This window comes from Anser anser (genome assembly GCF_964211835.1).
Source record: "Anser anser genome assembly, chromosome: 1".
NCBI lineage: Eukaryota > Metazoa > Chordata > Aves > Anseriformes > Anatidae > Anser > Anser anser.
Genome location: NC_139720.1, coordinates 204,569,655 through 204,596,894, shown reverse-complemented (window position 1 = coordinate 204,596,894; position 27,240 = coordinate 204,569,655). Strand labels below are relative to the sequence as shown.

Here is a 27,240-nt window from a genome sequence, read left to right as displayed (position 1 = left end):
TTTGTCTGTAACGTAGCTGATGCACAGTTAGCCTGGGAAGCAAAACTTGCCCTGCATTCCCACTTTGCGTACACTTCTCCTCCGATATAGAAATCGCGATCCAGATTCCCGAAGGGGCTTTCCTTTCTATAGCTTCCTTTGACGACACAATATTTGTCTTCAAAGCTGAAATTACCTACAAACACAACATGTAGTGGCCAAAAGGCACTTAGCTCCTCCCAAGACACTGCAGCCTCAGCCTCCCCGATGAACTCCGTGGACTGTGCAGCCCCGTCCAGCCCGGCAAGTGCTTCAGCCCCGCTGCCGGTCTGCACGACACTCATCATTGCTGGCACGTGGGAAGCACTTGCTTGGTTGGGACTGAAATAAGCTTCCAAAACCGAAACGGCTTCTTCTCTTTCACAACCAACGTCATGACTGCTGTGTGTGTAGCTTGGTGATTTCCTTAACTACTCCTTTCCTCCCGCCCCATCCCAGTCGAGCACAAACACGAACGTGTAATTGCAGGGCTCCAAATCTGCCACAGGACAAAAGTTTACGTCCTTGCAAAATAAAAGCCAGTTCCAGAAACTCACATTTATTTTAATGTATTTTTATTTATACAAACTACAGCTTTACCAGCAAGATTCACGCTTGGGATAAATCATTCATTCTTTTGCCTTTTTTATTTTCCTTAATCAGTAGGAAACATAAATTTTAAATTCAAAACGCTCAAAGCCAAGGGCCTGAAATGAAGTATACCAATAAGCCTGAGATGAAGTATGGCCCATCACCACATGCCTGGAAAAAGAAATCAGCAATTTCCCAAGGCCCATTTTGTTCTCACCTTCATTTCACAAGCAGGAAAGCTAACATTTAGATGAGGTAGTTAAACGTATACAGTCCCTCGCTAGCATACATAGAGGCATGCGTCGTTCTTCAGATGAGGTCTGAATGCTTGCGATAAATAACACCTTTAAGGTTTCAACTACTCAAGGAAAAAAAAAATGTAAAAATGAAGAATGATTAATAAAAGCAGAAAGCCAGTCACCTAATTCATAAGCTGGTCCAAGTAGTAAAAACCTGATCCAAAGTGCGCTGGAATCAGACAGTCTCAGACCACAGCTGAGTGGATAGTAAGATTTAGGGGAGAAAAAATGGACAAAACTAAACAATTTTTGGTTTCAAATGTAACTTCTCACAATTCAAAATGGCAGGGCTTTTTTTGATATTTTTTTTTTAAGAGAAGTTTCCCTGAAGGCACATTTTTTCTGCTTATGAAAGGAGGAATGAAAGCTTAAATTACTTATTCTGATTGAAACTATGAAGTGTTTCCCAAACAACAAACAATAAATTGTTTCCTGAGACAATAAGTTGCTAGCAGGGGAAAGAGAGGAAGAGACACAAGCTGATTAAGACAGACAGTGGCTGTTAATTTGGCTGTTCACAGCCCACTGCATGAATATCCCCACATCCTTCTCCACTCAACATGGAAGAGTTTATCCCAGAACTGGCACTCGGAGCAGTCAGTGGGAGCAGTTGGACCAGGCTCTTGCTTGCCCAGTTTCAAACCATTTGTAATTCCCAAATTTATGTCTCCTCTTGTAAATTCCATTCCTTGCCTTTCAGTTAACTATTACTATGCATTAATTAACACATACAGGTACAATCGTGTTTCTAAAAACTCAACTGTAACTCAGTTTATGAAAAAACATTTGTCAAAATTAAATTGACAAAAAATTCAAGGCCACCATGTCATTACAAAGTACACAAGAGACTGGCATACATTTACATCACAGTACCAAAAAAATGGACTTACTAGAACAGAGATTACCAAATGCTTTCAAGCCAACAGGTTGCAAGCAAGTTCTTACATAGCTCTTCCTCTTCCCCCTGTTTTCCTTCTCTCATCTTTATCTCCATATTCTCTAAAGTAATTACCTTGCTCAAGACAGAGTGTGAAAAGTTCAGATTCAGCAAATCTGAACGTAAACACTGCTTTTAACACATTAGAGCAAGATGAGGGAATGCCAGGAACTCTGTTGGGAAGAGAAGATGCACAGGAGTGTATGCAAACATAAAATTTTGGTGTTGGGTTTGGTTTGTTCCCAGAGGGTGGGAGGAGACTGGAAACAGAAAAGGCCACCTGGTGTCTTAGGAAAATACTCAACCATCAGGCATATCATCAAAGCTGAGAAAACTTTTCAACAGAGTTGGAATTTTAAGAGCCTGGGGACAACAAGCCTTGCCTGAGTCTTTCTGAAATGGAGTTGTCCTTTAAACTGCAAAGAAGCCTTTCTGAAGAAGGGCTCCAGTGTGAATGAAGCCAAAGCTGGAAAACGAGGGGACTGCCCCAGCCATTTATTAATGTCAAATATGCTGTCTCATGAATCAGGGCAGTTTGTCTGTTTTGGAAGCCTTACAGAAAGCCCAGTGCACCTGGCTCGTTGAGCTCAGCATCATGCTTTAGGCTGCTCCAAGAGGACAGCCGAATTCTGTGTTTTGAATAGTTTGTCCCGCAAACTTTTTTTTTTTTTTTTAAAAAAAAAAAAGGCTTTTATTGAAGAGCCATCAGCAAACAGATCATGCAGAATTTGAACAATACATAGAATGGGGGGGGAGGGGGGAACCCACACAAGGCACAGCCCCAATTATTTGTCACTTCATAAGATCTGGCCAGCACAAGTGTCACATTTGCTCTTCAAGAGAATAGCTTCAAAAGCTTCCTGATTTGAAAGAAGCTAAATGTTTGTGGGACACACACACATACACGCACACACACAAAATACACAGAGTTTATTCTTTGGCAACTGTCGTCGCAGTGGCAGATATTCCAGGATTCGGACGAACAGCAAAGGAAGAAATAAAACCCTGATACAGACTGTGCAAGCTCAGCCAGTTATCAGCAGAGGGAGTCCGGGCCCAGCCCTGACCATTCAGCACAGCACAGAATGGAAAAACCGCCAAAGGCAGCTTTGATTAGTAAGCTGCCAGAAAATTAAAATATTTCTTTTCCAACACTGATTCCAAAAGGGCAGGGGCTGTTCAGTTTCCTTACAAACTGCACAGCCAGTTTTCGCCCATGCCTTCCCTACCTCTCCAGCAAACATCACAGCAAGATGTGACTTCTGTTCCCCCGTTTTCTCTGTGCCCCTGCCATGACAATTTACACCAGCAGAGGATGTCCAAAATTCAATACCACTGAATGCAGCGGGAGTTTGATCACCAACGTAAACAGCACTGCCATTTAATCCATTGTATATACCGGCAGTCAGGACAGTAACCTAGCGAGCAAGGAAGGCATCAAGCCTAAAAGAGGCACTCTACCCTAAGGTAGAGCATTTGGGAAGAGCAGAAGAGGAAAGCAAGGCACAGCAGGCAGCTCAATCCATGCGCTTTATCCACTAAAGGTTGTTCTCTGATAACACCCTCCCATCCGTCTACTGCCTGCTTCTCCCACGGGCACAAGCAATGGCCAGCGCTGCAGCACGGATGAGGAAGCGGGAGTGAAATGTTCAGAGCATCTGCGATAAGGCCTGGCCCTGCTCCCAGCAAAGCCAGCAGAGGTATAAAGGCCACAGTTGTCACAGTACCACTTCAGTGCTCGCGCCTCGCCTTTTCAATCCACTGCTTCATGTAGTGGACTTCCAAGAGCCGAGCTTGCTGCACAGATTTGGGGTCACGAGGGTTGCGGCTGCGCAGGTCCAGGTGATGAGCTCCATCTGGGATCATGATGGCCACGAGGGAATCGCTGATGTTCTGGGTCACCCCACCTGCAGACCACGGATCCAGGCCACCGTTGCTGTAAGGAAACAATGCTTCGTTAGGCCGACTTTCAACCGTACATACTAACAGAAACAGACCGCAGCCTTGCCTCCAAGCCCCGTGCCCACCTCTCTTCAGAGGGGCCCTCTTGCCAGTTACGCAGCTATGAGTAGCTTGAACAAGGCTATGCTGCCATCATCAGTCAGCTGCTGATTCCAGTAATAACCTATAATAGCGTCACAGCCTCTGGAGATAGATCTACAGCCACCCATCTTTGTCATAAAAAGGTCCAGGTCCCCTGTAGCAAGACATGCTCAGTTCCCAAATCAAAGTTTTTTGCTTTCCTTCTTCACAATCTGCTGTAAGCTGATAACCAACGCTTCAGAGCAGAATTTTCAGGAAGTTCTACCTTTTGTTCTCAGCTAGGTACCAAACTCTTTTCGTAGAGAAATGCTTGGACCTTTCATTACTCACTTTATTGCAAATAACCAAATTACTATAAAACATTTATCCCACAAAATTCTGTCTCCAACAACTTTCTCTGTGACAGGAAGAACCTGATGCAATTTACTCCTCATCCCCAGGTCCATGAAAGCATTTCTTGCAGTGAAGATCTGGTTCCAGATAGTGCCTGGTTCATGGAGCAAGCCAATGGCTGAACTGGGAATAGATTTGCATCTTTTTTTTCCTACCTTTGGACTTATGAGGTGGTAGGGATTACTGGGTTATTTTCCTTTATTTCAATTTTCTTCCTCATGTGCAGTCCATCTTTCTGCACAAAGAAAGCAACTTCTGTATACTTACTACAGAAAAACTATACAAACCTAGATCAGTTCCTCACATAACACACTGACCTGCTCACAAAAGGAAACATTAAATATAGGCTACTGTATGCCAGTTTCTAGAAGGATCTAAGAAATCAAAACACCCTGGGACACAGAGATACACAGCTAGAAAAACACTACAATGGTAGCACTGCAAATCACAGACAAAACAAGTGAAAAAGTGCTTGTAGAAATACTAAGTAAAAATCTGATTGAGTCTAATAGTTCATTTGTTTCTCCACTGAAGAAAACAAGGAGCTTGAATCTTCATAGTTCTTATTTTTCAATTGTTTTAAATATGGCTGCAAGTAAGAGAAACATTTTGTAACCACAAAACAAAAAGCATACACAGCTGCCCAATAACTATAAAGCACTTGATTTAAAAGGTCGTCTGAATCAGCAGAGCACCTTGGCAACAGGGGGATGAGTTGCTGAGAGACCCAAGATGTGCATGGACTTGGATCTTTTGGTCCCAGTCATGTGGAAACTAAGCATGCTGCAAGAAAACAACAATCTCTGGCTTTTTTAGGAGCTGCTGGCTGCATCCTCTGTGGCTCCTGCCAAATGATGGCAACAGAGGCGCTGACGCACTTTGAGAAGTAATACTCGCTACTTGCTGAGGGGAAGGGGAACACAGGGCTCACCCCAAAATCATCCTGAGGCTTAAAGTCCTACAGGACAAGGTAATTCAGTACCAACTGAAATGCATTATTTATACGTTAAAGCTAAGCATGCAAACGAGTAATCAGTTGCCCATCTCGCAGGACAGAAGTTTCCTGATGTATTCAAAAATAGAAAAAGAATGCAGCATTTCCTTTCTAGCAGCGGTCAGGCAAGAATGGCTTCAGAACGATACATTTCAATGCAAAATATCAGCACACTGGTCCTGTTTTCAATTCATCATACTTTCCAGAGAGCATAAACAGGGTCCCACCTATGCCCCAGCAAGAAGTTTCCTTTCTGATCATCTCAGCCCTCCAGCTCTACCCACCACAAGAGGTTTTGCACAATCTTACCAGCACTGTTTGTGCTTTTTTTTTTTAAATATGTACATCCTCCATGGTTCTGTTTTCTGAACTTTTCTCACCTTTGTCTTCAGCCAGACATTGTTTTACCTTCTCTTCTTCTTCTGATTCTTTTCCCCTCAAAAAAGTGCTTCTTCTGCAAATAGCTCTAGCATCTCTCAAAACAGAGACCCCACTTTCTGCCTCTCCCTCTCCAGTACAGAACTGGATAGGTGGGTACCTCAATTTCAAAGCCTACAAGCCCAAGTACGATCCTCACAGATTGAAAAAATGAATTTTTAGACTGTACACAACACAGTTTGTACTGTCTGATAAAAGCTGTGGCGTTTCTGAATGCAAGGTACAAGAAACGCAAGCCCAGTTCATCTAAATACACTCAACCTGTCACCCTCCAAGGCTACAGCAAGGAAAACTTTCCTAAACCTCCCTAAATGAAAGTCTGTTTCTACTGGAGTTTGTAATCTCCAGTCAAATTCCCGTTCACACCTGGGCCAATTTTGACTACCACTGGATACTGACAAGATGCTACCAACTGCTCCAAGCTCTCTGCCACTACAAGCATAGAGGGCATTAAAGCCTCACTTCCCCAGCTCTGCAGCATTTCCACACCAAGCACGAAGCATGTGCCCGTAAGAGCATCAGGAGTGGAAGCTGCTGGAGGAGAAACGGCAGTTCTGAAAATCCCCATCCCCTCAAAACAGTGTTTTAATAAAAAATGCTCTGCCCATGATAGGCAAGCAGTATCTGTCTACAGCTTAAGTAAGCACTCCCATGCTAAGAAAAGCTCAATCAGGTGTCTCCAAGAAGGTACTGAAGAGGTGCAATACATACACCTCAGCGTGGGTCTGCAGAGAGATGCACTGCTCCTGGAGGGAGGAACAGCAACAAGGGCTGGAGTATCCTAGGCAAATCCCACTGCAGACAAATCCGCCCTAGAGTGGTTCTGTTGAGATGCAGTATTCTTCCCTTCCCGCGTGAAGTTGTTAAGCTGTGCAAGTTCCTCAACATTAATGCAGTGCTTTTTACCCCACAGGGAGGCACATCCTCTGGTAGACATAGGGGTAGTTTTTGTAAAGCACTCTCTGGTGTTTGGGGATAAAAGACTCTTATGTAAAATGTACAGTGTTGACAATGTGTTTGTTTGAAGAGAAACAACCCAGCTTGAGAGCCAAAGCTTTGTGTGTACAGCACTACTTTTTCATTCAGTTGGTTGCTTTCAAGCTTCTCTCATTTCAACCGCCTTTGGCTAGCATAAATTCTTAACCACTAGATTTGTTTGCTTGTCTATCACTTACAAAGCCAATTTCTGCTGTACAGATTTGTGAAGCCTTGGAAATAAACACTGCAATATAGTTTTGTTTGTTTTTTTTTTTTATTATTTTTAACTAAAGAGAAATTCTACCCTTTTTGGATCTTTTTTCCCCTCACTCTAGAGCATATATCCTGCTGGTACAGAAACAGCAAGAGACAAATGAGAGGAAAGCAACAGGCTTTTGAGCCAAACAGACCAATGTTAACAGATCCAGAGAATAATGCCTAATTCCACTGAGGACTTTTACTTTAAAATACACAGCTGTTTACCAAGCCCAACAGACTAATTCTGATTTTTGTTTTATGTGTTTTTCTCTGAAAAGGCCTTGCACAATGTGAGGCAGAGCACAGATGAATATATCCAGGAGCTGCCTGCCATGGACAATCAGTACAGAGTCAGAACTCCTGAGGGCACAGGCTTTCACCGCATTTATTAAAAGTCTCTCTACCACATAACAGTGTCACAAACAGCCAGTATTAAGCTGTTCAAAATAAGCATCACCTCACAGCAGAAGTATATCTGTATAAACCTTCCTTTATAGAAAGCTGAGCAGAGTTTAACCTTAAAAATAAGAAAAGTAATGCTTTTGAGTAGACAGCAAACAGCATCCACTAGTTTTTGAATTAGACAAACATTTATTTTACATTTTGTCCATATAAAAACATTTTCAGACTTTCCGACAAACTTGAAATCAAAGGGAAAGGGGAACATCACGCCAGCCTTCCACAAGGCTATCACCCACAGCAACAATTTCACTGACCAATATCCTGTGTTATAGCTAGAGCTTGTTTAGACTTTCCTTTTATGTGGAAGAGACAGTGCTTGGCTTCTTAAAAGCTAGACAGATTTACCAGCATGGGAAACCTGGACTTTGGCCACAAGATAAGAAGAAATCCACAGGGGAAGAAAATTGCATTTGGCAGAATCCCAGCCCAGACTCTTCTTTTAGAGTTCCCCAGGCAGTGACAGAACAGTTGGCTTCTTTGGCCACTGTAGATTGACCATTTTACTTTCAAGAGCAACACAAAGCACTCCCATCATTTATTGAGCTGGGAGGCTGGAGACAGATCCTTTTGCTACTCAGTAAGTGGGGGGAGGAATGGGTTAAAAGTACCCAAACTTGGCAAATGCCAGAATAGCAGAAATGAAGCTTTGGCAGGTCCCCCAGAATTGCCACCACTGTACCCTCCTAAGGTGAGGGGGACTGACACCCCTACATTCCTTTAACTATAAAGCAGCAGTCTGGAGGGATTTTGTGTGCATTAGCTCTGGTGGATAGAGGAGCTGAAGTTCCTGTAGTACACGGTAATATGAGTTGTAAAGAAACCACATCACAGATCTGTGGATTGGAAGAAATCCCACCCCCATCATCACAGCTAAGGTTAGTTTAACAATAGGAAATACCACCCTATTTGCCACAACAGTGTTAACAGATTTTGGTGTGGTACAACAGATTTGGGGTGTTAATGTGTTGGCAGGACAAACAGTTGAAACACTAAATGGTCATTTCTGCTTTGGGACGTTGCAAGTGGGATTTATTATTTCATCTATAATGGCTTTGCATGGATTCCCAAAATGGGATCTTGTTGTGCTGCCCGTGCCTGCCAAGGTGGTGACTGTAAAACAATATCACATTGGGGGTGGGGGGGGAAGGAAATTACTCAAACTATTCAGGCACAACAAGTGGGAATTGTTAAAGAAACCATGATTGCATCTAATAATCCTATTTGGCCTGTTCAAAGATCAGCACTTGGGGGATGACTGTAGGCTACAGAGAACTGAATAAAGTCACCCCCACCACTTGTAGTTACAGTCCCTAGACATGGTTACTCTCATAGACAAAATTAGTGAAAATTTACAGCCCTGGAAGGTGGTGATAGACCTTGCTAATGCTTACTTTTCAATAGCCATTGCTTCACAAAGTCAAGACCAGTTTACCCTTACCTGGTAACAAAAGCAATATACTTGTCAAATATTGCCTCAGGGATATAAACACTGTCCCTCTATTTGCCACCAAATGATAGCAGCTGAGGTAGAGCTACGGTAAGGTACCATTGTTACTTACCATTTTGTTAACGATCTATTGACTATTGCAGTGTAACTACAAGGAACTGAAGTCCTGCTGGCCACACTTTCTGGTGCAAACCAGGATGCTGTTGCACCTCAGCACGCTGCTGGCTCCTATTCAGCCAGCCACCAGGCACTACCCCCAGGGCCTTTCCTGCCAGGCAGCTTTCCAGCCACTCTTCCCCCAGCCTGTGGTGCTGCATGGGGTTGTTGTGCCCCAGGTGCAGGACCCGGCACTTGGCCTTCCTGAACCTCATACAGTTGGCCTCAGCCCATCGATCCAGCCTATCCAGATCCCTCTGCAGAGCCCTCCTACCCTCAAGTAGATCCACACTTGCACCTCTTCTGCTCCCTGTCAGTATCTATCAGCTCAGGAGGCTGAGTACCCAGAGAACAACTGGTCTTGCTGCTAAAGACTGAGGCAAAGAAGGCATTAAGTACCTCAGCTTTTTCCTCATCTCCTGTCACTATATTTTCCCCTCACATCCAATAAAGAATGCAGATTCTCCATAGTCAGACATCTGGTAAGTTGAAGTCCTCCATGAGACCAAGGGGTAGCTATTGTGAGACTTCTCCCAGCTGCTTGTAGAATGTTTTGTCTGCCTCTTCGGCCTGGTTAGGTGGTCTATAACAGACACCCACCAGGATATCTGCCTGCCTCACTGGCCTTCCCCCTGATTCTTACCCATGAACATTCAACATTCATATTACTCTCAAGACAACCCAAACACTCCCTAACATCCAGTGCTACTGCACCAGGTAGCACAACGGCGTACAGTTCCTTCTGTTTGTTGCCCATGCTGCATGCATTGGTGTAGATGCACTCCAGCTGGTCTTACGATCCCCATCACCTCTTGGAGGGGGTGTGTGTGGAAGCCCGAATTCCTACAGAATTGTTCTCAGGCACTTCAGTGATTTCTAACCCATCAATATTCCTTGTCTTTGCTGTGACATGGCTCTCCATCTCCTACCTCCACTGGGAAAGGGGACCAAAGGACTTTGCTAGCACACTGTCCCACAAACACTGTGTCACCCGCAGGTTTGTTTCTAGCAAGTCTGGTTTTATCCCATTTTCCCCCTTCAAATCTTGTTTAAAACTCTTCCAATGAGCTCTGCTAACTTTTGTGCAAAAGTCCTTTTTCCCTTTTTGAGATAGGTCTATCCCATCTGCTGTCAGCAGGCCTGGTGTCATGTAGAATGAGCCATGATCAAAAAACCCAAGTCCTGACCAGGTCTGGAACAAGGTATTGGTCTGCTGGCTCTTCCTGTTTCTCCTCATCACTCCCTACAACTGGAGGAATGGAGAAGAACACTACTTGTGCTCCTGATCCCTTAAACCAGTTGTCTGAGGGCAAGAGGGCCTTGGGACTTCCTGTTGGAACTTCGTTGCTGCCTACCTGAACAATCAATAACAGGTGGGGCTGCATGAGGGTAGGAAGCTCTCTCTTCACACCTCTAACCCCAAGGAGGCAGCATAATTCCCTATGAAGTGGGTTCAACCTGCATATTGGGCCTTCTGTTCCCTTCAGAAGGGACTCTCCTATGACAATGACCTGTCTTTTTTAATTTTCTGAAGCTGTTTAACCTCAATGAGGCCTCCAAGCCCAGATGAACCGTCATCATCAATATTGTTTAGTTCCACTCGCAGAGTCTCATACCTACTGCACAAGGGCACCTGGGAAGGCAGGATAGTCACTGAGGAGACGTGCACGCTGCCCTGGGCAGGAACTTGTCACCATTGTCCCTTACCCTTTAGATCACTGTGGTCAGCCATCTATTTTCTTCAAGGTTTCCTTTTTTTTTCCCAGCTTTGGGACTACACTGTGTCTTTTGGGCCTGCCTCAGGGAGTGAAGGAAGTGATTCTAGTAGTCTCTCCCTCTCATGCTCCCTGATACTCCTCATCTCACCTCCTCCCAGAGCTGTCACTAAGCAGAGGAGTTTCTCAGTGCACCTTCCACTTTTGGAAAGTTAACAAAAATAAATTTACGCTTCACATTTTAGCCATAGGTCTGTGGTTGTTCCTGCTGCCTGCCTGTGCCAACCCACACAGTAGTACTGACAGCCCAAACTGGTGGAAGACAACTCTGAAACAAGGCTCACCTGAAAATGATGTTGCTGTGTGAGCTGATGTTCTTCCCTCCGTACATAGAAAGAACCCAAGAGGGGCGAGGTCTCACTCCCCATAACCTGAAGCATTCTTCTGAAAGTACGTCAAAGTCCCATTTCTGAGGTTCAAACATGTCATTGACACCATCTGTACACATGGGCATCACCATCTCGGTGCAAACCTGGAAGAGAGCAAGGCAACAAGATGCATTCATGAGACTGTCCCATAACTGTGTGTGTAGCACTTAAAAAGCACAAACAAAACATGACTGGTAATTACCATCAAACTATCACAACACGGGTATCAAGCAAAAGCTTCATCTTCCACGCAAGAACCATTACCTGACCTTAGTGATACTAGAGAGGAAGAACAAAAACTTATAGCCTGGAAGCCACATAGATTAATCGCCATGGTGGGGGCTAACTCAGTCTATTCCTACTTGTGTCCTTCCCCCCAAGCCTTTAGAAGCAGGCAATCTGCAACAAGCTGCAGATTGGACGCATTTTTATGAGTCCAGCTGCCATATTCTTTGTTACCCACATGGTGTCCCCCCTGCCTGTCTCAGAGAGTAACTTAAAAGCCTGCACATCTCCTGGTGCTGTCAGGAGCACAGGAGAAATAGGAGAGAGTGGCCAAGAGCAGATGGTGACAGTCTGAACCCTGATTTTTATACCTTGCTTCTGGCATCACTGGCTCTTCTCTTCAGCGGAGAGGCTGAACACTAAGTGCTACGTGTGCTCGCTTAGTAAATGAGACAGAAAGAGCAGAATGCCCTGGACACCTTTACAAAATTACAGATCCCTGTGGTATGTGAAGGGGAAGGTCGCGTCTCAGTGAGCTACAGGATGAATAGCCTTAGTTGAAAGAAATCAGTATCAACATATCCTGACATATTTGTACAGACAGTGGGCTTGAGGGGTGCAGTTCGAGGGGAATAGAAGACTAAGATGCTGCTTCTGTACATCCCTTTATAGTCAACATGAAAAGCTGAAAACTCAGCAATCAAAGACAACCTAAACCTCCTGGGAAAGTAGCTTCTCTTTCATGCCTTGCCCTCCTCACTACAATCATACTTGTCTCAAGCTCTCTGTCATCAGGAAATAAGTTGCTTTACTATAGGAGTACTTATTTCCCTCCTCCCGCCCCCGTTTTCTACAGAGCAAACATTAGTAGCTATATTTCAACCGGTTATCCTATTTTCCACAGTGATTGCTTGTTTATAAGACTAATGATAAAAGTCATGCATAAGAAAGAGTTAAAGTTCTAAGCCAGACAGAAAAAGAAATACAGCTTGTGATTTTGTTTAGAGAACATCTGAAAACATGACTTGTCCTTGATACTGTCTATGAAGTGTTATTGCAATCCCATTAATTTTCAGTTCTAAATCCAACTTTTTTTTTTTATTTTCAAAGACCTGAGTTCTGTTTAAAGCAGTATATAAACAGGCAGAGTCCTTACTGATGCTTGTGCAGCCCCATCAATTTATATCTGGTCCAACATATTGACATGGCAATTCCCATCACCTGTAGTCCAAAAAACCTCACTGAGTTACAAATGAAAGGATAGAGTGCATACCTGATAGTACCAACCCAACTGACCAAGATTCTTTGTTGCAGTCTCAGACATGTCAAAGCATGAGGCTTCTGCTGAATAATTGTAGTAGACGTTCACTGCCTGGTAAACATTCTGCAGCAACAGTTTGTCAGAAAGACTGGGATCCTTCAAGAACTTGCAAACTTCCTACAATGAAGAGGAGAGATAGGGTCTCAGTCTGCAAGAAATACAGGTAAATACACAACACCTGACAGGACATCCATTTCATCTTTAAAGTACATCCAAACCACCACCAGAAAGCATCTACGTGATGACATACCCTGAGCATTATCATTAAGCCATATTCCATTTGTGCAGTACATGTAATGAAAGCAACCAGAAATTTTACATTTCCTGATTAAAATTCTTGGCTCTTGATACAACCTGTGGCAGTCAACAAACCAGCTGATGCACAAGAAGGGACTTGCCCCTGTTCCCCTTTTTTCAGCCACGTTGGCTATACAGATCCAAAAATACAGGAAAAGATACAGGCAAGGAGAGAATTAAACTAAGCGGAAGAGACTTCAATAGCCCAAGCTTTAATCAATCCTCCAAGACAGTCCTCAATTACCTGTACAGGCCAAGCTGGCAGAGGCTGTAAAAAGTCAGCTTTATAGGGATAGTCCACCATAGCCAAGTCTACCCATGTTTCACTCAGCCAACTTTTCAACATAGCAGCATCCTGAAGATTTTTTAATGGGCTGCACAAATGAAATGTGCTGGAAAGCCATTGTAAACCTGCATCTTTAATATAAAAATATAAAAAAAATTTACAGTTAATGTATTAACATAGGTTAGTTGTGCTACTATTAAGTATTTTCACTCAGCATAACTGATCTGGTGAAGTTACCCCACATGCATACAAGCAGAGCAGATCAAAATTTAATCAGCGTCTTTAAGCAAAGGGAAACACCTGAATGGATATGTTAGGATAACATTATCTAAAAGAAGGGATGTACAAGTCATTTGGCATCTTTTTGACAGGAAACGTCAAGGCTTACTTCTTCCAAGAAAAGAAAAGCTTCAAACAAGCTAGCTCAAAAAAAATGCAATCTCATATCTCTCAGGACTCTCCTTGCCTTTGCTTTCATTATATTATCTGGTCTAGAACTCCTCCAATTCAGCTTCTCTGACTTGAATTGGTTAACTCATCATACCAGAATCTCTTTAGGATGCTTAAGTGGCAAGATTTTTATTTAGATTTTTATTTTTTTTACTTTTTAATTCACAAGTCATGCAGAGACCTCATCTGATATATTCACTTTAGCACTAAAGCTAGTGCTATAAAGACTGTAGTAATTTCCTATACTTGATTGCCTCAGTTGGTAGTTAAGGTGTTTTTTAGTTTGTTTGTTCTTGTTTGTTTTTTTGGTGGGTTTTTTTGTTTGTTTGTTTTGTTTTTCAAGAAACAAAACATCTGTCCTACTTTGTCAGAAGGGAATACAAACATTGAGGTTCTAGTCTGGGAGTCAGCTCGTCTGACCTCAGGAATGTTTGGCCCTAGATTCCAAATCCTGCCACGTGTGAATACATGATCCAGCAAAACAGACATTCATTAAATAACACTGAACATAATTGACAGGTTTTACTACTGAGAATATGGTTTAAAAAACTCACCACCACAAATACATCTACACGCTGAAGTTATGATGCAAGTTTACTGATTTTATGAAGTCGTAACATAATCCTGAACATTTTGACCCTTGAAATGCATATTGGTGAGGTCTTACCTGTTGAGGAAAGGTGGTTAATGGCACTCCAGGAATTCCGGATACTTTCTGAGCAGCCAGTCCCACTCTTTTTGAAATCATTAGTTACTATAGTGAAGTAAGCACCACAGGGAACCAAATCACCAAACTGCCAGATTGGGGCAGAGGCTGCCAGAGCTCTACAAATGGATATAAAACATTTTTTTTTATTATTTTTTTTTTTAAAAAACACATGCATCCTGAACCTCTGCAAAGTGAATTTCCAGCCTCTGGGCAACACTTGCCACTATTTAAATAGCATTTATAATTCCATAAGGCACTCATCCCCTTCCTGAACTAATCACAATGTTGCAAAATTCTTCTGTAGGCCTGTATGCAAAGCCTGCTGAAGGTTACAAGTTTTGGACAGTAGCACAAAGAGGTCAGTAAATACATGAAGTGTAAGTTCAGACAGACATAATTGCTACATGAAAAGGACAAATAATAAAGTAAGCTTTCTCACTAGGCACTGTACTAACTCAACTGAAGACAGAGCCCTTGCCCACAAAAAACTGCTCTCTAGCAGGCAAAGGTGAGAAAATTACTATTTGTGTTTGCTAGAGAATAACTAAGGCACTCAAGAGATTACACACCTGCCTCAAGTCACCAGGAATTCTGGTGAGCCTAGAGAAATTGGGGGAAGAGTTAGTGTTCAGAATTATTACTCTAAAATCTTAATACACATCTCTGAAAGTACACACCATCCAGTACCTGCTGATCTACAGCTGTCTTTTTTTGGTAGACAATACCTCTTCCCAAATTCAGAATGACTTACCTTGTCCTCCCAATAGCGAAAAATTCAAGCTGGCTTGAATTACAGTACTTATCCCACCACCGTAACATTTATAGCACTGAAGTAACAAATGCCTGCTCTGTGTTTGAACAGAACAAGTACACTCACCCAACCACCACGTGGGGGTATTTCATCCGAAACCAGGCTGCGAGCATCCCTCCATAAGATCCTCCAATAGCTATGACAGGACTGTAACGGGCTCCTGCAACGGTCTCCTTTAAGTATTCAATTAGTACTGCAAAGTCTGCCAGAGCTTGTTCCGATGTCAGGTAGTTCAGATGCTTGGAATCCTGAGACAAAGAACACAGGTTATATACAGCATTGGAGTGATATCCAGCAGCAGTCTTTCTCCCCCTGAGTAGATGTTGAGTTGTAAAGCTGCCTGAAACTAAACATTTGTTACAGGTGTCCTTTGAAGTGCTATAAAATTCTAGCTTGTTGTTTGTTAATTTAGAATTAGTAGTTATAAAAATAGGATAGTTGTGTGCTTCTAGCACATCTTGCTCAGGCACGCAGTATTTGCACTGACAAGTATAACAGTTATTTTTGTATAGAACACATGTAAAGAAGACACTTACACTGAAAGATTCATTTCCAAATGGCAATGATTCTCCATAATATCTATGTTCAGCAAATACTAACATGGCATTAAGTTCTTCAGCCACATCCCACATAAAACCCTGGTTGGGGAAAAACACACATTTAAACGCATTGAGTTAATCACTTGCAAAGTCTTTACTTTCAATCTATTGTACCTCAAATCTTGTTCTTTGATTAGCAAAATATCACTATCAAAATACAACCAGAAAGGCAGATTGCAATTTGGTTTTAAAGCATCTTTGCAGAAAGAAAATATAGAAGGCAGACCCAGAGATAAGGCAAGTGTACCAAAAAACGCTGCAAAGTATTAAGCAACATTGTTTTGTGAGTATACTTGGGCAATCCTGCCAGAACTCCTACTGCAGGATTAACAAGCTTAATCCACAGGACATCAAAAAACACAACAGGAAAAAAGCATGCATTTGAGTTAGGACTGTATTACAGAAAGAAGTGTTTGGCAATAAACAATCTAGAGCACTGAAACGCTTATTTTCAACTAATAAATAATTAGGACAACTTGTTGACAGCAGCATGTTACCACCCACCAGCTATCACCTGCTGACAGAGCAGTGTGTAAGCAGCCCTCACTTCCTTCAGGCCCAGGACACCACCTTTGTTGTGGCAGTGGACTTTGCATTGAAGTGGCTAAAAAATGCCCACACACTGCATCCTGCATTTGTCAGGGAAGCAAAAAATTTCTATGGGTTTTGTGAGGGAACAGACATCATCTATTCTTAATGTCTGGCCAGCTGAATCTCACTTCACATTTTTCTCAGATAAAAACAAAACAATCATCAAAACCTCTCATTTCACTCAGAAGCATTCTGAAGTAATGGGTTTGATGCGATGGGTCCAAACTTTTATATCCTTAGCTTGAGGCACCACAGAGCGTTTCCCCTAGAAGTTTTCTTCACAGCTCAAGGAAGCGCTCCCCTTTGATTTCTGCGGACTTCAAATAGGACCCCCAAATCCCCTAAAACTTCTCCTATACTTTTTTCAGCTTACTCTCTCCTGTAGCTGTCATAAAGCCACTGCAAACTTTTCTTCAAATAATGTTCTGATATTGTCTTCCTCCTTCTTCCTTATTTTTCCACTAGGCCACTGCTGGAAAGGACTATAATTCAGAAATCAAGGATCTGTTTCATACGTACTGTGTTGTTGCAGAACCATGTGATGTCTCCTTCATTGCCTGTATAGAACAGTATCGGTCCATTGTCTTTCTTCCAGTGCTGATCTGCTATCAGATACCGCTGCTGGAATGTAAGGTTTTCATCAAAGCCAAAGTGATCAATCTGCCAAAAACAAGGAATAACATCACACTCAGAAAGCTAAAAGAGGTAAGAACATTTTTATAGTATCATTCTTAACATGATACCTAAATACATTCAGGAGAACAAACAAATCATAACAGATCAAAGTCTGATTTAATAAAAGTTAACAAGCAAAAACAGTCATTGTCCTGCAGTGTTGAATGTCTTAGGAATATTTGTTACTAACCTTACCATTTATTTAAAAAAAACTCCCCCTTTCAGCATAAGATTGAATTTTAAAAATATTCCTGTTAGAATATGTCCTTTTTATTCTTAGAATAACTAATCCTCTGCAGACCTTGTGTAAAAAAAAAAAAAAACAGATTTTTCAGATAGTTTTATCAAGTTCTTCTCCTCCTCTCCTTGCAATTTTCAGCAAATCACAGCTTCCACAACTCTCCTTCTTTCTACTGCCCTAGAAATATTGTAAGAATACATATATATATACACAACTTGAGACAATAAAACTAACACTGTGTTTTGACTGAGAAATTTATTCTCAACTCATAAAGTCAGTTTTTCAGTTTTATTCATATTGCTTCGTATGCACTGTCCCCCTTGACCCATCCCCAGACGTTCATCTGTACTGGAAAGTTTATCAACATTGCTTTTACAAGTTAGCTCCCTGCACTAGCAGGATCTTACTCTGCAACCAAAATATCCACATAAGCTTTTAATATACAGACTAGCCCCCAAGAGCTATGCTGCCTAATTTCCATGTATTCACAAGTCATCGCTATTTTTACCCCATCAGCTAAAGATGACCTGTACTTCCCCAACTTTGACTTCTATCAGCACAAAGCAGCATCTTTTCCTTTCGTGCTGCTTCCTGCAGATGGCAACAGCCTGACATCTGCTGGCTTGAGCATCTCTGCTCACCCAACCGCTTTTACACCGACAACTCTTCCATACCTTTCAGACGATCGATGAACCAGCCTGCCACATTCTGTTTTGAAAATACCTTCAAGTTAACATTAGGAAGCAGACTAGGAGCAAATCCAAGCACTTGCTGCTAACACAGTGAACTAACTGCTGGGCAGATTTCTCCTGGCAACTCGGGAAAGGCAGCCCAACTCCTGACCTGCAGGATCCAGATAATCCATACCACGTATGTATGCGTTCTTTGCAACAGAGAGAGCAGAAACTTAGGATACACACTGCTGCAAAGTCTTACCAAACTCTCTCAAAGCTCACTCATTCTTGGACCTAAGGATCAGACTTGACACTGAAGCGAGAGGGCAGCTGTGCTGTAGCTCACTGAACCGCTGAAGGTCTGTGCATTGTAATCCTGACATGAGACAGGGTCTTCATGCTGAATAAGCTCACTCCAGTGTCTGGTGCCAGACCTAAATAAACCTAACCTATGTTCTACAGTTTTGCTTTGTGGGACAACTCACTACTTAAGCACATGGTGGTGGCACCATCCACGTATTTAGTGGTTATTTCACTGAATTCAAGTAATGACAACACACGCCAGGCTTATTTCACACAAATAACTCACCTGCTGCTTCTACGTTTGCACATGACTGTTTATTTTAAGTTCACTTTCTATATCAAGAGTGATTTGTAGCAAGGCAGAACAAATGAAAGTCCTTGGTCATAAGACCTTGGTACAATTAAAGAGAGATTAGATAAGGCTGAGCTAAAAAAATTACTGCAGTTATTAAACTCCAATACTATTAGAAAGTACAATTCAAGCATCTTTTGTTCCAGGTCTGTCTGCAAGAGGGGAAATCATCTTATTTAAAATTTCTGGTTAGTCTGCTGGTCAGAAATATTTAAGAAAAACAACAAAAGACAGGCTTACGTGCCCCATCTGTCTTTTATGGAAAAAAAATAAACATCTAACCTTAAAATTTGATTCTTTTCCTGCAGAAAGCCAGAGTGCCAACTACAAGACTGCACAAAGCACTCAGTTTTCCCGACCTACGAAGTTACGTACCCAAATCTTCTCAGTGCAGACAGCTTAGTGCACACAGACAGAAAACCAGTGGGGGGAAAAAAAAATCACAATAGGTGAGTGCATCAGCAACCTACGGTGAGGCAGGTTGAGGCTATCCAGTGGGATATTGTGCAGAACTAATTCAAAAGCCCTTCTCATCATCCCCATTCCATAGAAACTGGAAGATCTGGATAGTAATATTCAAATATGAATGTTTTCCTGAATGATGGATAATATTCTCTGTACATGCAGGATTTACAACAGTTTACTTCTGATGCGATCCGTTGGTCTGCTCCCACAAAACTGAAAAAAAAAATCCCAGTGCTCTAGTAAGTCTGCCTCTCAGTAATGAGAGAAGTACAGGAGCTAAAGCTTCCCTTTGCCAGTTTTAGTGACCCCGGTGACAGCAGTAGTACGATTCTCCACCATGATTCTGAATTATGCTGCAGACTAACTCATTGCCAGTCACTTTTTCTCCTTCTTCCCTCCACCTGTCAAATTCGGATAGCCTCAGCAGCTAAACTGTCTTATGTTCACGAGAAATCAAACCACAGAAATATGCCAAATCCCAGACAGCACAGACAAGTCCGGACTTCTTCGCAAAAATCACAAGTACCTATTACTCAACTGAACAGCAAACTCCTACTGCTAGATCATGGGGCTTCTTACCTTGTAAGAACTTGTCTTTGCAAGAGTAAGACACATAACATGAATAGCAAAGAAAACCTCATGTTTGTGAAGCAAACAGCTGTCACAGCTACCAGTTATTGCCAAGAAATTTAAAGAACTCAGAAGAATCCAGGACTGCAAAATGCAACTCCGGAACATCCCAAGCAGCAACTCCTCCCAAGAGTAAGGGCTGTCTGAAGATGTATGAAGTTGGAGAGAAGAAGCACAAGAACCACTATGAAATTGTGAAATGGGAGGTTCAGGCACAAAGGGAAAGTTGTAGCCCAGAAACAGCAGATGGAGCTGTTGTGTAGCCAAAGCGTGCTGCAGGATCGCACATGGGAGCTGCCTGGTCTCATTCAGCAGGTGGCTTCTTCCCCCTGCCTTATTTAAAGGCAAGCATGTAAATAAAAAAAACTCCATGTAAAGTGCACCTCAACACATAGTAACTCTGATCGCCCATTCAGATTTTATTAACATGTTGAACCAGAAAAATTCTTTTCTACTCCTGAGCCCAAAAGGAACGGGTACGACAAAACCAATTTGGCTTTCACAATCACACTCAATTCGATACAACAGACCATACCAACAAAAGAAGAGTTTAATACATGAGTACAGTACCTTAATTGCTGGTTAACAGTAACATTAGTTAGGGTACATTATCATACGAGTTTTTTTATAATTAGTTTTCATCATTACAATTACTGCCAGCAGGTCAGCAGTAACTACAAGGCCCAGAGCAGCCAATTTGGCCCTGATTTGAGCAGGAGGCAGGGCCAGGCCGGGCTGCATTCAGAGCTCCCTTCCAAACTACTCCAGGATTTATCCAAAGCAGTTACACAGCCTAAAATTTTAAGCTTCTGTAACCGCTACCCAGCAGATTTGGTTAGAATTAAGAAAACGGCCTTCAGCAAAAACACAACAGCAGCCTCTTACAAATGAAGCTACGATGTACATGCAACACCATCTCTGGCACAGAATCGGATGTTCTGATAAAAGGAAAGACTAAAATAGAAAAAGGAGGAGGAGTGGAAGCAAGAAGTTACAAGTTTAAGGCAAGGTTTTGCCACCTGAGGTAGGCAGGATGCGAAAACTTTGGAGAGCTACGTCTCAGAGGCAAAGAACGCAACAGCAACGTTTCAGTTCCACATACAAAAACCCTTGTCAGCCTTGTTTCAGTAAGAAGTGGAATCTCCCTGTATTTCCCCCCCAGCTTTGTCCTAGAGGCTGGTGAGAGCTTTAGACCGAAGCCTTGAGCCAGCAGCTTTCAACCTTCGGCACACAGACTTTCTACAGCGCAGCTCAGGATGAAGAGCTCTCTCCGCACTGGCGTCTGCCTCTCTGCCTTCCGCTTCAAATATGTGGCACAGTTTTGACCTTACCTTGTACATGCACGTGTCATGTGCTTATGTTGACCTCTCAAAGATGACTTATCTCCTTTATGCGATTTTTTTTTGTCGTTGTTTTATTTTAAATGTACTTCCCAAAACAAGCTGCCCTGCTATACACATCTCCCTCAGGGAGGAGACAAAAAAGGCACAGCAGATGTTTGTTAGTTATTGTACAGCTGTTTGTCTGCTTAATGCTCTCCTGGAAATATTCTGAACCCATGGTACCAAGTGAAGTACAAAGACAAAACAGGACACGTGGAATAAAACCCACTTCCTTCTCAGCAGCACCTTAAGGTCATTAAGGACTACAGGGACAGGACAGCAACACAAAGCCTTTTCCAAAAGGGGCTAATTCATAGGGTAGCATCTAACAAAACACATTTAATGTCATCCAGGGTGGTAAATCTCACTGATGGCTTTATGCTTTTGAGATTCTGGAAAGACTGAAAGCATCAAAGCCTTCATAGAGTCACAGAATGTTTTGGGGTGGAAGGGACCTTAAAGCCCATCTAGTTCGAACCCCCTGCCATGGGCAGGGACACCTCCCACCACACCAGGTTGCTCAAAGCCCCATCCAGCCTGGCCTTGAGCACCTCCAGGGATGGGGCATCCACAGCTTCTCTGGGCAGCCTGTGCTAGTCCCTCACCACCCTCTGAGTAAAGAATTTCCTTCTTACATCTAAACTAAATCTCCCCTCTTTTAGTTTAAAGCCATGACCCCTTGTCCTGTCATTATCTGCCTCAGCAAAGAGTCACTCTCCATCTTTTTTATAAGCCCCCTTTAAGTACTGAAAGGTTGCAATGAGGTCTCCCCAGAGCCTTCTCTTCTCCAGGCTGAACATCCCCAGCTCTCTCAGCCTTTCTTCATAGGAGAGGTGCTCCAGCCCCTTGACCAACTTTGTGGCCCTCCTCTGGACCCACTCTAACAGCCCCACATCCTTCTTGTGCTGGGGGCCCCAGACCTGGACGCAGCACTCCAAGTGGGGCCTCGCAAGGGCAGAGCAGAGGGGGACAATCACCTCCCTCCACCTGACGACCACTCCTCTGTTGATGCAGTCCAGGACGCAGTTGGCCTTCTGGGCTGCAAGCACGCACTGCTGGCTTGTGTCGAGCTTTTTGTCCACCAGAACCCCCAAGTCCTTCTCTCCAGGGCTGCTCTCAATGAGTTCTTCTCCCAGTCTGTGCTTGTGGCTGGGACTGCCGAACCCAGGTGCAGCACCCTGCACTTAGACTTGTTGAACCTCATTAGATTCACATGGGCCGTGTCCAGGTCTCTCTGGATGGCATCCCTTCCTTCTGGGGAAACAACTGCACCACTCAGCTTGGTGTCACACCTCATTTTAACATTGTGTCGTCGCTTTCTTTTCCCAAACTTGGTTATCCCATTTGAGATTGAGTCAGTTGTTTTACTGGTGAAAAGCCAGAGGATTAAGGAGGCATGCTCCACCCTCCAAGAGTTCATGGAGTTGTTTTGAGTGCTCATCCTGTCTGAATTGTTTCCTGAGGACAGGAAGATGCAGGATGGTCTGAGGATATCCTCCTGCGTGAACAGCAGTATGGGCACCAGGCTCCCTGGGATTTCACTGGTGCGTTTCTATTCACGGCTTTACTCCTGGCAGGCTGTGGGGCTCCTCTCCAGTTCGCTGGCCCTATTAGCTTTGTTTCCTCTTCTAATCCTTGCTTCCTCCATCTAAGTTGGATGTTCACAAGGGCAGACTGCCTTGCCATCTTTGTAGAGCATCAGATGGAAAGAGGCCCCAAATTTTCTTACTAGTGCTGTTACGTATACATAGTCAAGCTCAAAAACCATGGCAGCACGTGAGTACCACCAGAACTACGTACTCACACACTACTTACCTCTCCGTAGCAGTGGAGACATGGGAGCAGAACTAGAATCTAAATAAAACATGAGTTAAGAAGTACATCTCCCCAACATTATTCCTATTGCTTTGCTTCTTCCTGTTGCGTATTTTCTGTATTACAGCCTTTGAGGCTTCATCTCATTCACTGCTGGGGAGATTCTCTTCTTAACTCCCAACAGGCTTATTGACTTAAGAAACACTACTAGCTTTATTTTCTTATCTTTTTCACCTTAAATACATGGAATGAGGTGTTCTGCAAAGTATTCAACAACTGAGTTTTGCATTCCTTGCTCAGCAGACTGATACTTGTGCAATGGACAGCTGAGACCAAAGACTAACACCAGTCCATCAAAATACTTAGTTGTTTGATGCTTGGTGGAAGAACATGCAGATGTGAACCGCGTCTTCTTGCATCAGGCTACACTGACCCTCTAACTTGAAAGTCCTACAAATAAACTAACAAAATTGGAATTCAGAGACAGAATCTTGATGCCATTGTAATCTTTCATATTCCCCATAATTCAGAAGTTTCATAGCAATTCAGAGGTTTTGGTCAATGGCTTTAATTTTATTTCAATCATTTGTCACATTTAACATGACCGACATAACAATATGCAAGCTTTCTGCCTACTAGTTCCAACTTCCATTTTACTAGTGAAGGTCTAGAAAACCACTTTGTAATTTCTCCATTGCTAGAGTTAGCTCTCAGTCCAAGAAACTCCTCAAAAGCAAATCCAGATTTAAGATCCTTGTAATGGAAGGATCTCCATTGTGATTATGTCCTTGTGAACAAATTACCCTTTGACTGTAATCATGATTTGTGTATTTTGCTGAAGCTTCTTTTACACTGCAGGAACTGTGTCATCTGCTCTAGGGAGGCTGCAACTGTTTAAGGAAGTCTGCTTTTGGCACTCATTTATCACTTCGGTGATTAAAAAGAAGTGACAAGCAGAGTCTCAGACAGGAACTGTACCCCCTGCCCTGTGTCACACAGCTTGGACGAAGCGCTTAGATGAAACAGACCAAAGAACATTTAAACAGCTACAGGATATGCTGTAGGGAAGCACCAGGCTACTCAGGTCAGCCCTCGTTAGAAATAAACAGTTCCCAAACGCTACATGATGAAGGGTTATTTTTATGTTAGAAACCAGAGCAACCGAAGAGAACACAAACAAATTGGTTTTGACTTCCACAAACCATTAGTAGCATCATACCACAACCCAAACTCCAGATCCCCCTAACCACGTAAAGAAGAACTCCACAGTCATGCTTAGGCTTAGACTGCTCGGGTGAGAAATCCTCCAGCAGTGAGTCAGGACATACTTTGTTCCCTTTTTCTGAGAGGTCCCAGGCCCCCCACAATTTTCTGCCCCAGACTCCAGGGTGGCAAAGCTCCAGCAGAAGAGAGAGGATGTGATAAGAACAGCTTGGATCAGCTTTCCTGCTGAAGTCTTAACCGTGCTCTCAATTGCACCCACACCTCATTCTTCCCAAAGCAGTGGGGGCTTGTGCTGCTGAGAATCAGTCAGCTACGTGAATTTAAACAAACTGGCAGTGACACACTGATGCTTCCAGTTAATGCACAAATATCCTGGAGAAATTCTTCCACGGGACAAGGGATGGGGCAAGGAGTAGGGAGCAAACAGGTCAGGGCTGTATTACCCAAAGCACGTGATTTCATAAAGCAGTAAGATGCACAACACCAGCACAAATGAAGTTACTCTGGTGAACGGTCTCTCAGACCCATAACAGGCAAAGGTCTGTCTTTTTTCCATCTGCCTGCCAGACGATTACAAATCCATCACAGCTGGAGGACTGACTTCAGAGGGAAATAAAAAGTTGCACGCAACCTCTCAATATGGCCCTGATTAAGCAGTACAAGACACTGGATATCCAGTTTTGCTGGGAGCACCTGACAGCTTTGAATACTGCTAATCATTTAAACAAAACCTTCCAAAAATAAATTCAAGACTATTTTGATGTGGTCAAACTAAAACACCTCTACACCTCCCCCAAGAGGGCTAGAACTTTCTAAATTGCCAAGTATTTTTTTTTTAAAGTTCAACTCAAGTTGCAACTGTTTTACCTCCCAGACTTCCAGGGCAGCAAAGTGCCGCTCAGTCACCACTGTCTGTATCTTGAACAGGGGAGGAAGAAGCGTTTTGGAAAACAAAGCACGAAAGCCACAGTTAGTCATACAGCCCTTGTGCAATAGCAAAAAGGCCACAAGCAATTGCTCCTCTGGCAAGCTTGCAACACATCTGGACAGAAGAACTGCCTACCTGCTGGGCTCCAACACACGGGTAGAGGCCCAATGGGGAGATCAGCTGCAGTCAGGGAATTCACACCCTTGGCTCTCTGCAGGTCAACAGGTTTCCTACAAATTGCTCTACTTCCAAGCAGAAACACATGGGTCTCTTGTTCCAGCTGTTACAGAAGTGCTCCAGTGGCTGAGCAGCTCTACCAAACAGATGGACACTCACCAAGTCTCCACACCACAATTAACTCCCACAACTGACCTGGACTGATAATGCTTTTCTCGTGGCAAGCCCATGTTTTTCCCTTCTAAACAGAGGCCCTCAGATTTTAGCTGAAAAATATTTTTCTATTTCAATTTTTATTTCTCAAAAAGAGGCAAGAACATCTTTTTACAAACTACCCCATTCAGAACAGGCCCTGAAACAGAGACACTTGCAAAAAGCAATTCGCCATCAGCTTGTAGGACAGGAGCCTCTGCCTATGAGTTGAATCTCTGCATTTTACCCCAGTAACTATGACTTGAGGGATTCAAAACTGTACATTTGTAGGGGAATGGGCTAAAGTTGCACCAGGTGAGGTTTAGGTTGGATATTAGGAAGAACTTCTTTACTGAAAGGGTTGTTAGGCATTAGAATGGGCTGCCCAGGGAGGTGGTTGAGTCACCATCCCTGGAGGTCTTGGAGGTCTTTAAGAGACATTTAGATGTAGAGCTTAGTGATATGGTTTAGTGGAGGACTTGTTAGTGTTAGGTCAGAGGTTGGACTAGATGATCTTGGAGGTCTCTTCCAACCTAGATGATTCAGTGATTCTAGGTGGTCAGCCACTTATCACCGTGCAGGGAAGAGTGGAGAAAAGCCAGCATCTCCAGAGCAGCACGTGGTTTTGAACAGCTTTTGTGGAAGACTCCACTTTCAGGGAGTCAGGCAGTAACAAAAAGCAAGCTGCTGGTTTGAGGCATAAATCAAACGTTTTGTTAATGCTAGTTTTGCTTTCACCCACTTCCTTTAATTCAGCCTGGCCTCAATCCAAGTCCAGCTGAAGTCAAAGAGTTCAATACCACCACTTTCTGTTCCTGTTGTCTTGACGGGAAGTTCCTGCATGGAAACTACCATCTCAGCCTACCTCCTACATTCTCAGTTCCTTTGTCCACGCTTTTAGAAAGTTTTTTTTTTTTTTTGCTTCAAAATGCAAGACAAATTTACTCCCTTTAGAAGGGGAATAAATTAACCAGAAATGAAAGGAGATGCACCAAGTGAGTCCATATCAGCAGCCAGAGGTAGAAGCCATGGCAGGGTATCACAGCTCCCTGCGAACTTGCACCCCACGCAGGCTGGCCCTTCGCTGGCCACCCTCCTCTCCTCTGAAGAGATCTCTTGGATCTTGCTCCACCATCATCTTCTCCAGATGAGGTGATCTTCACCTAACCATTGTCAGCAAGGCTGACGCAAGGGCGAGCTTGTATATAAGGTTTATACTGTGACCGAGTAACTGAATAAAGGAAACATCTGTTAAGTCATTCTGACAATAGAAACAAACAGCCCAGAAGCGTGCAAGGCTTTTTGCTCACTGTATGCATTTAGAGAGCTACCACCACAGTGCAGCACCACTTGCAGTACCAATGCCACGTGGCAGTAGCACTGTAACAGCACTGAGTACCAGCTTTGCCACGTATTTTAGGGCTGAACCAAGCCCAGGGGTCAGTGCTGAAAAATTTAAATCAGCAAAAGAAAATTAACTCCTTACTCCACAGGCAAGGAAGATTGTCTACAAGCTGTTCTGAAAAGAAATACCATTCCCATTCTTCCATCCATGCTTAATTCTGACTTCAAGGGCCTACAAAACAAAAATAATAATCATTTTGCAAGTGTATGGAAGATCACTGACTGCAGCCTGGTTTTCCCATTAATTTCTCACCAACTTTCACTGCCTTAGCAGTACACCTAGCAATACACTACCTATGTATTCCGGAACATATGAAGTAAAGAAAATTAAG

At 43.1% G+C, this 27,240-nt stretch overlaps 1 protein-coding gene across 1 annotated transcript in view; it reads right to left on the bottom strand.

The window, feature by feature from the left end:
• Positions 1-561: 561 nt before the first annotated feature.
• The window catches only part of PRCP (prolylcarboxypeptidase), a 32,459-nt gene continuing 5,780 nt past the window's right edge, over positions 562-27,240 (bottom strand). Inside the window, exons 2-9 of the mRNA XM_083796585.1 lie at positions 16,966-17,106; positions 15,793-15,894; positions 15,323-15,504; positions 14,404-14,561; positions 13,245-13,417; positions 12,656-12,820; positions 11,074-11,261; positions 562-3,781 (exon numbers count right to left, since the gene is read on the bottom strand). Coding sequence (XP_083652711.1) covers positions 3,577-3,781; positions 11,074-11,261; positions 12,656-12,820; positions 13,245-13,417; positions 14,404-14,561; positions 15,323-15,504; positions 15,793-15,894; positions 16,966-17,106 — 1,314 coding nt within the window. The 3' untranslated portion in view covers positions 562-3,576. The remainder of the gene's footprint in view (positions 3,782-11,073; positions 11,262-12,655; positions 12,821-13,244; positions 13,418-14,403; positions 14,562-15,322; positions 15,505-15,792; positions 15,895-16,965; positions 17,107-27,240) is intronic.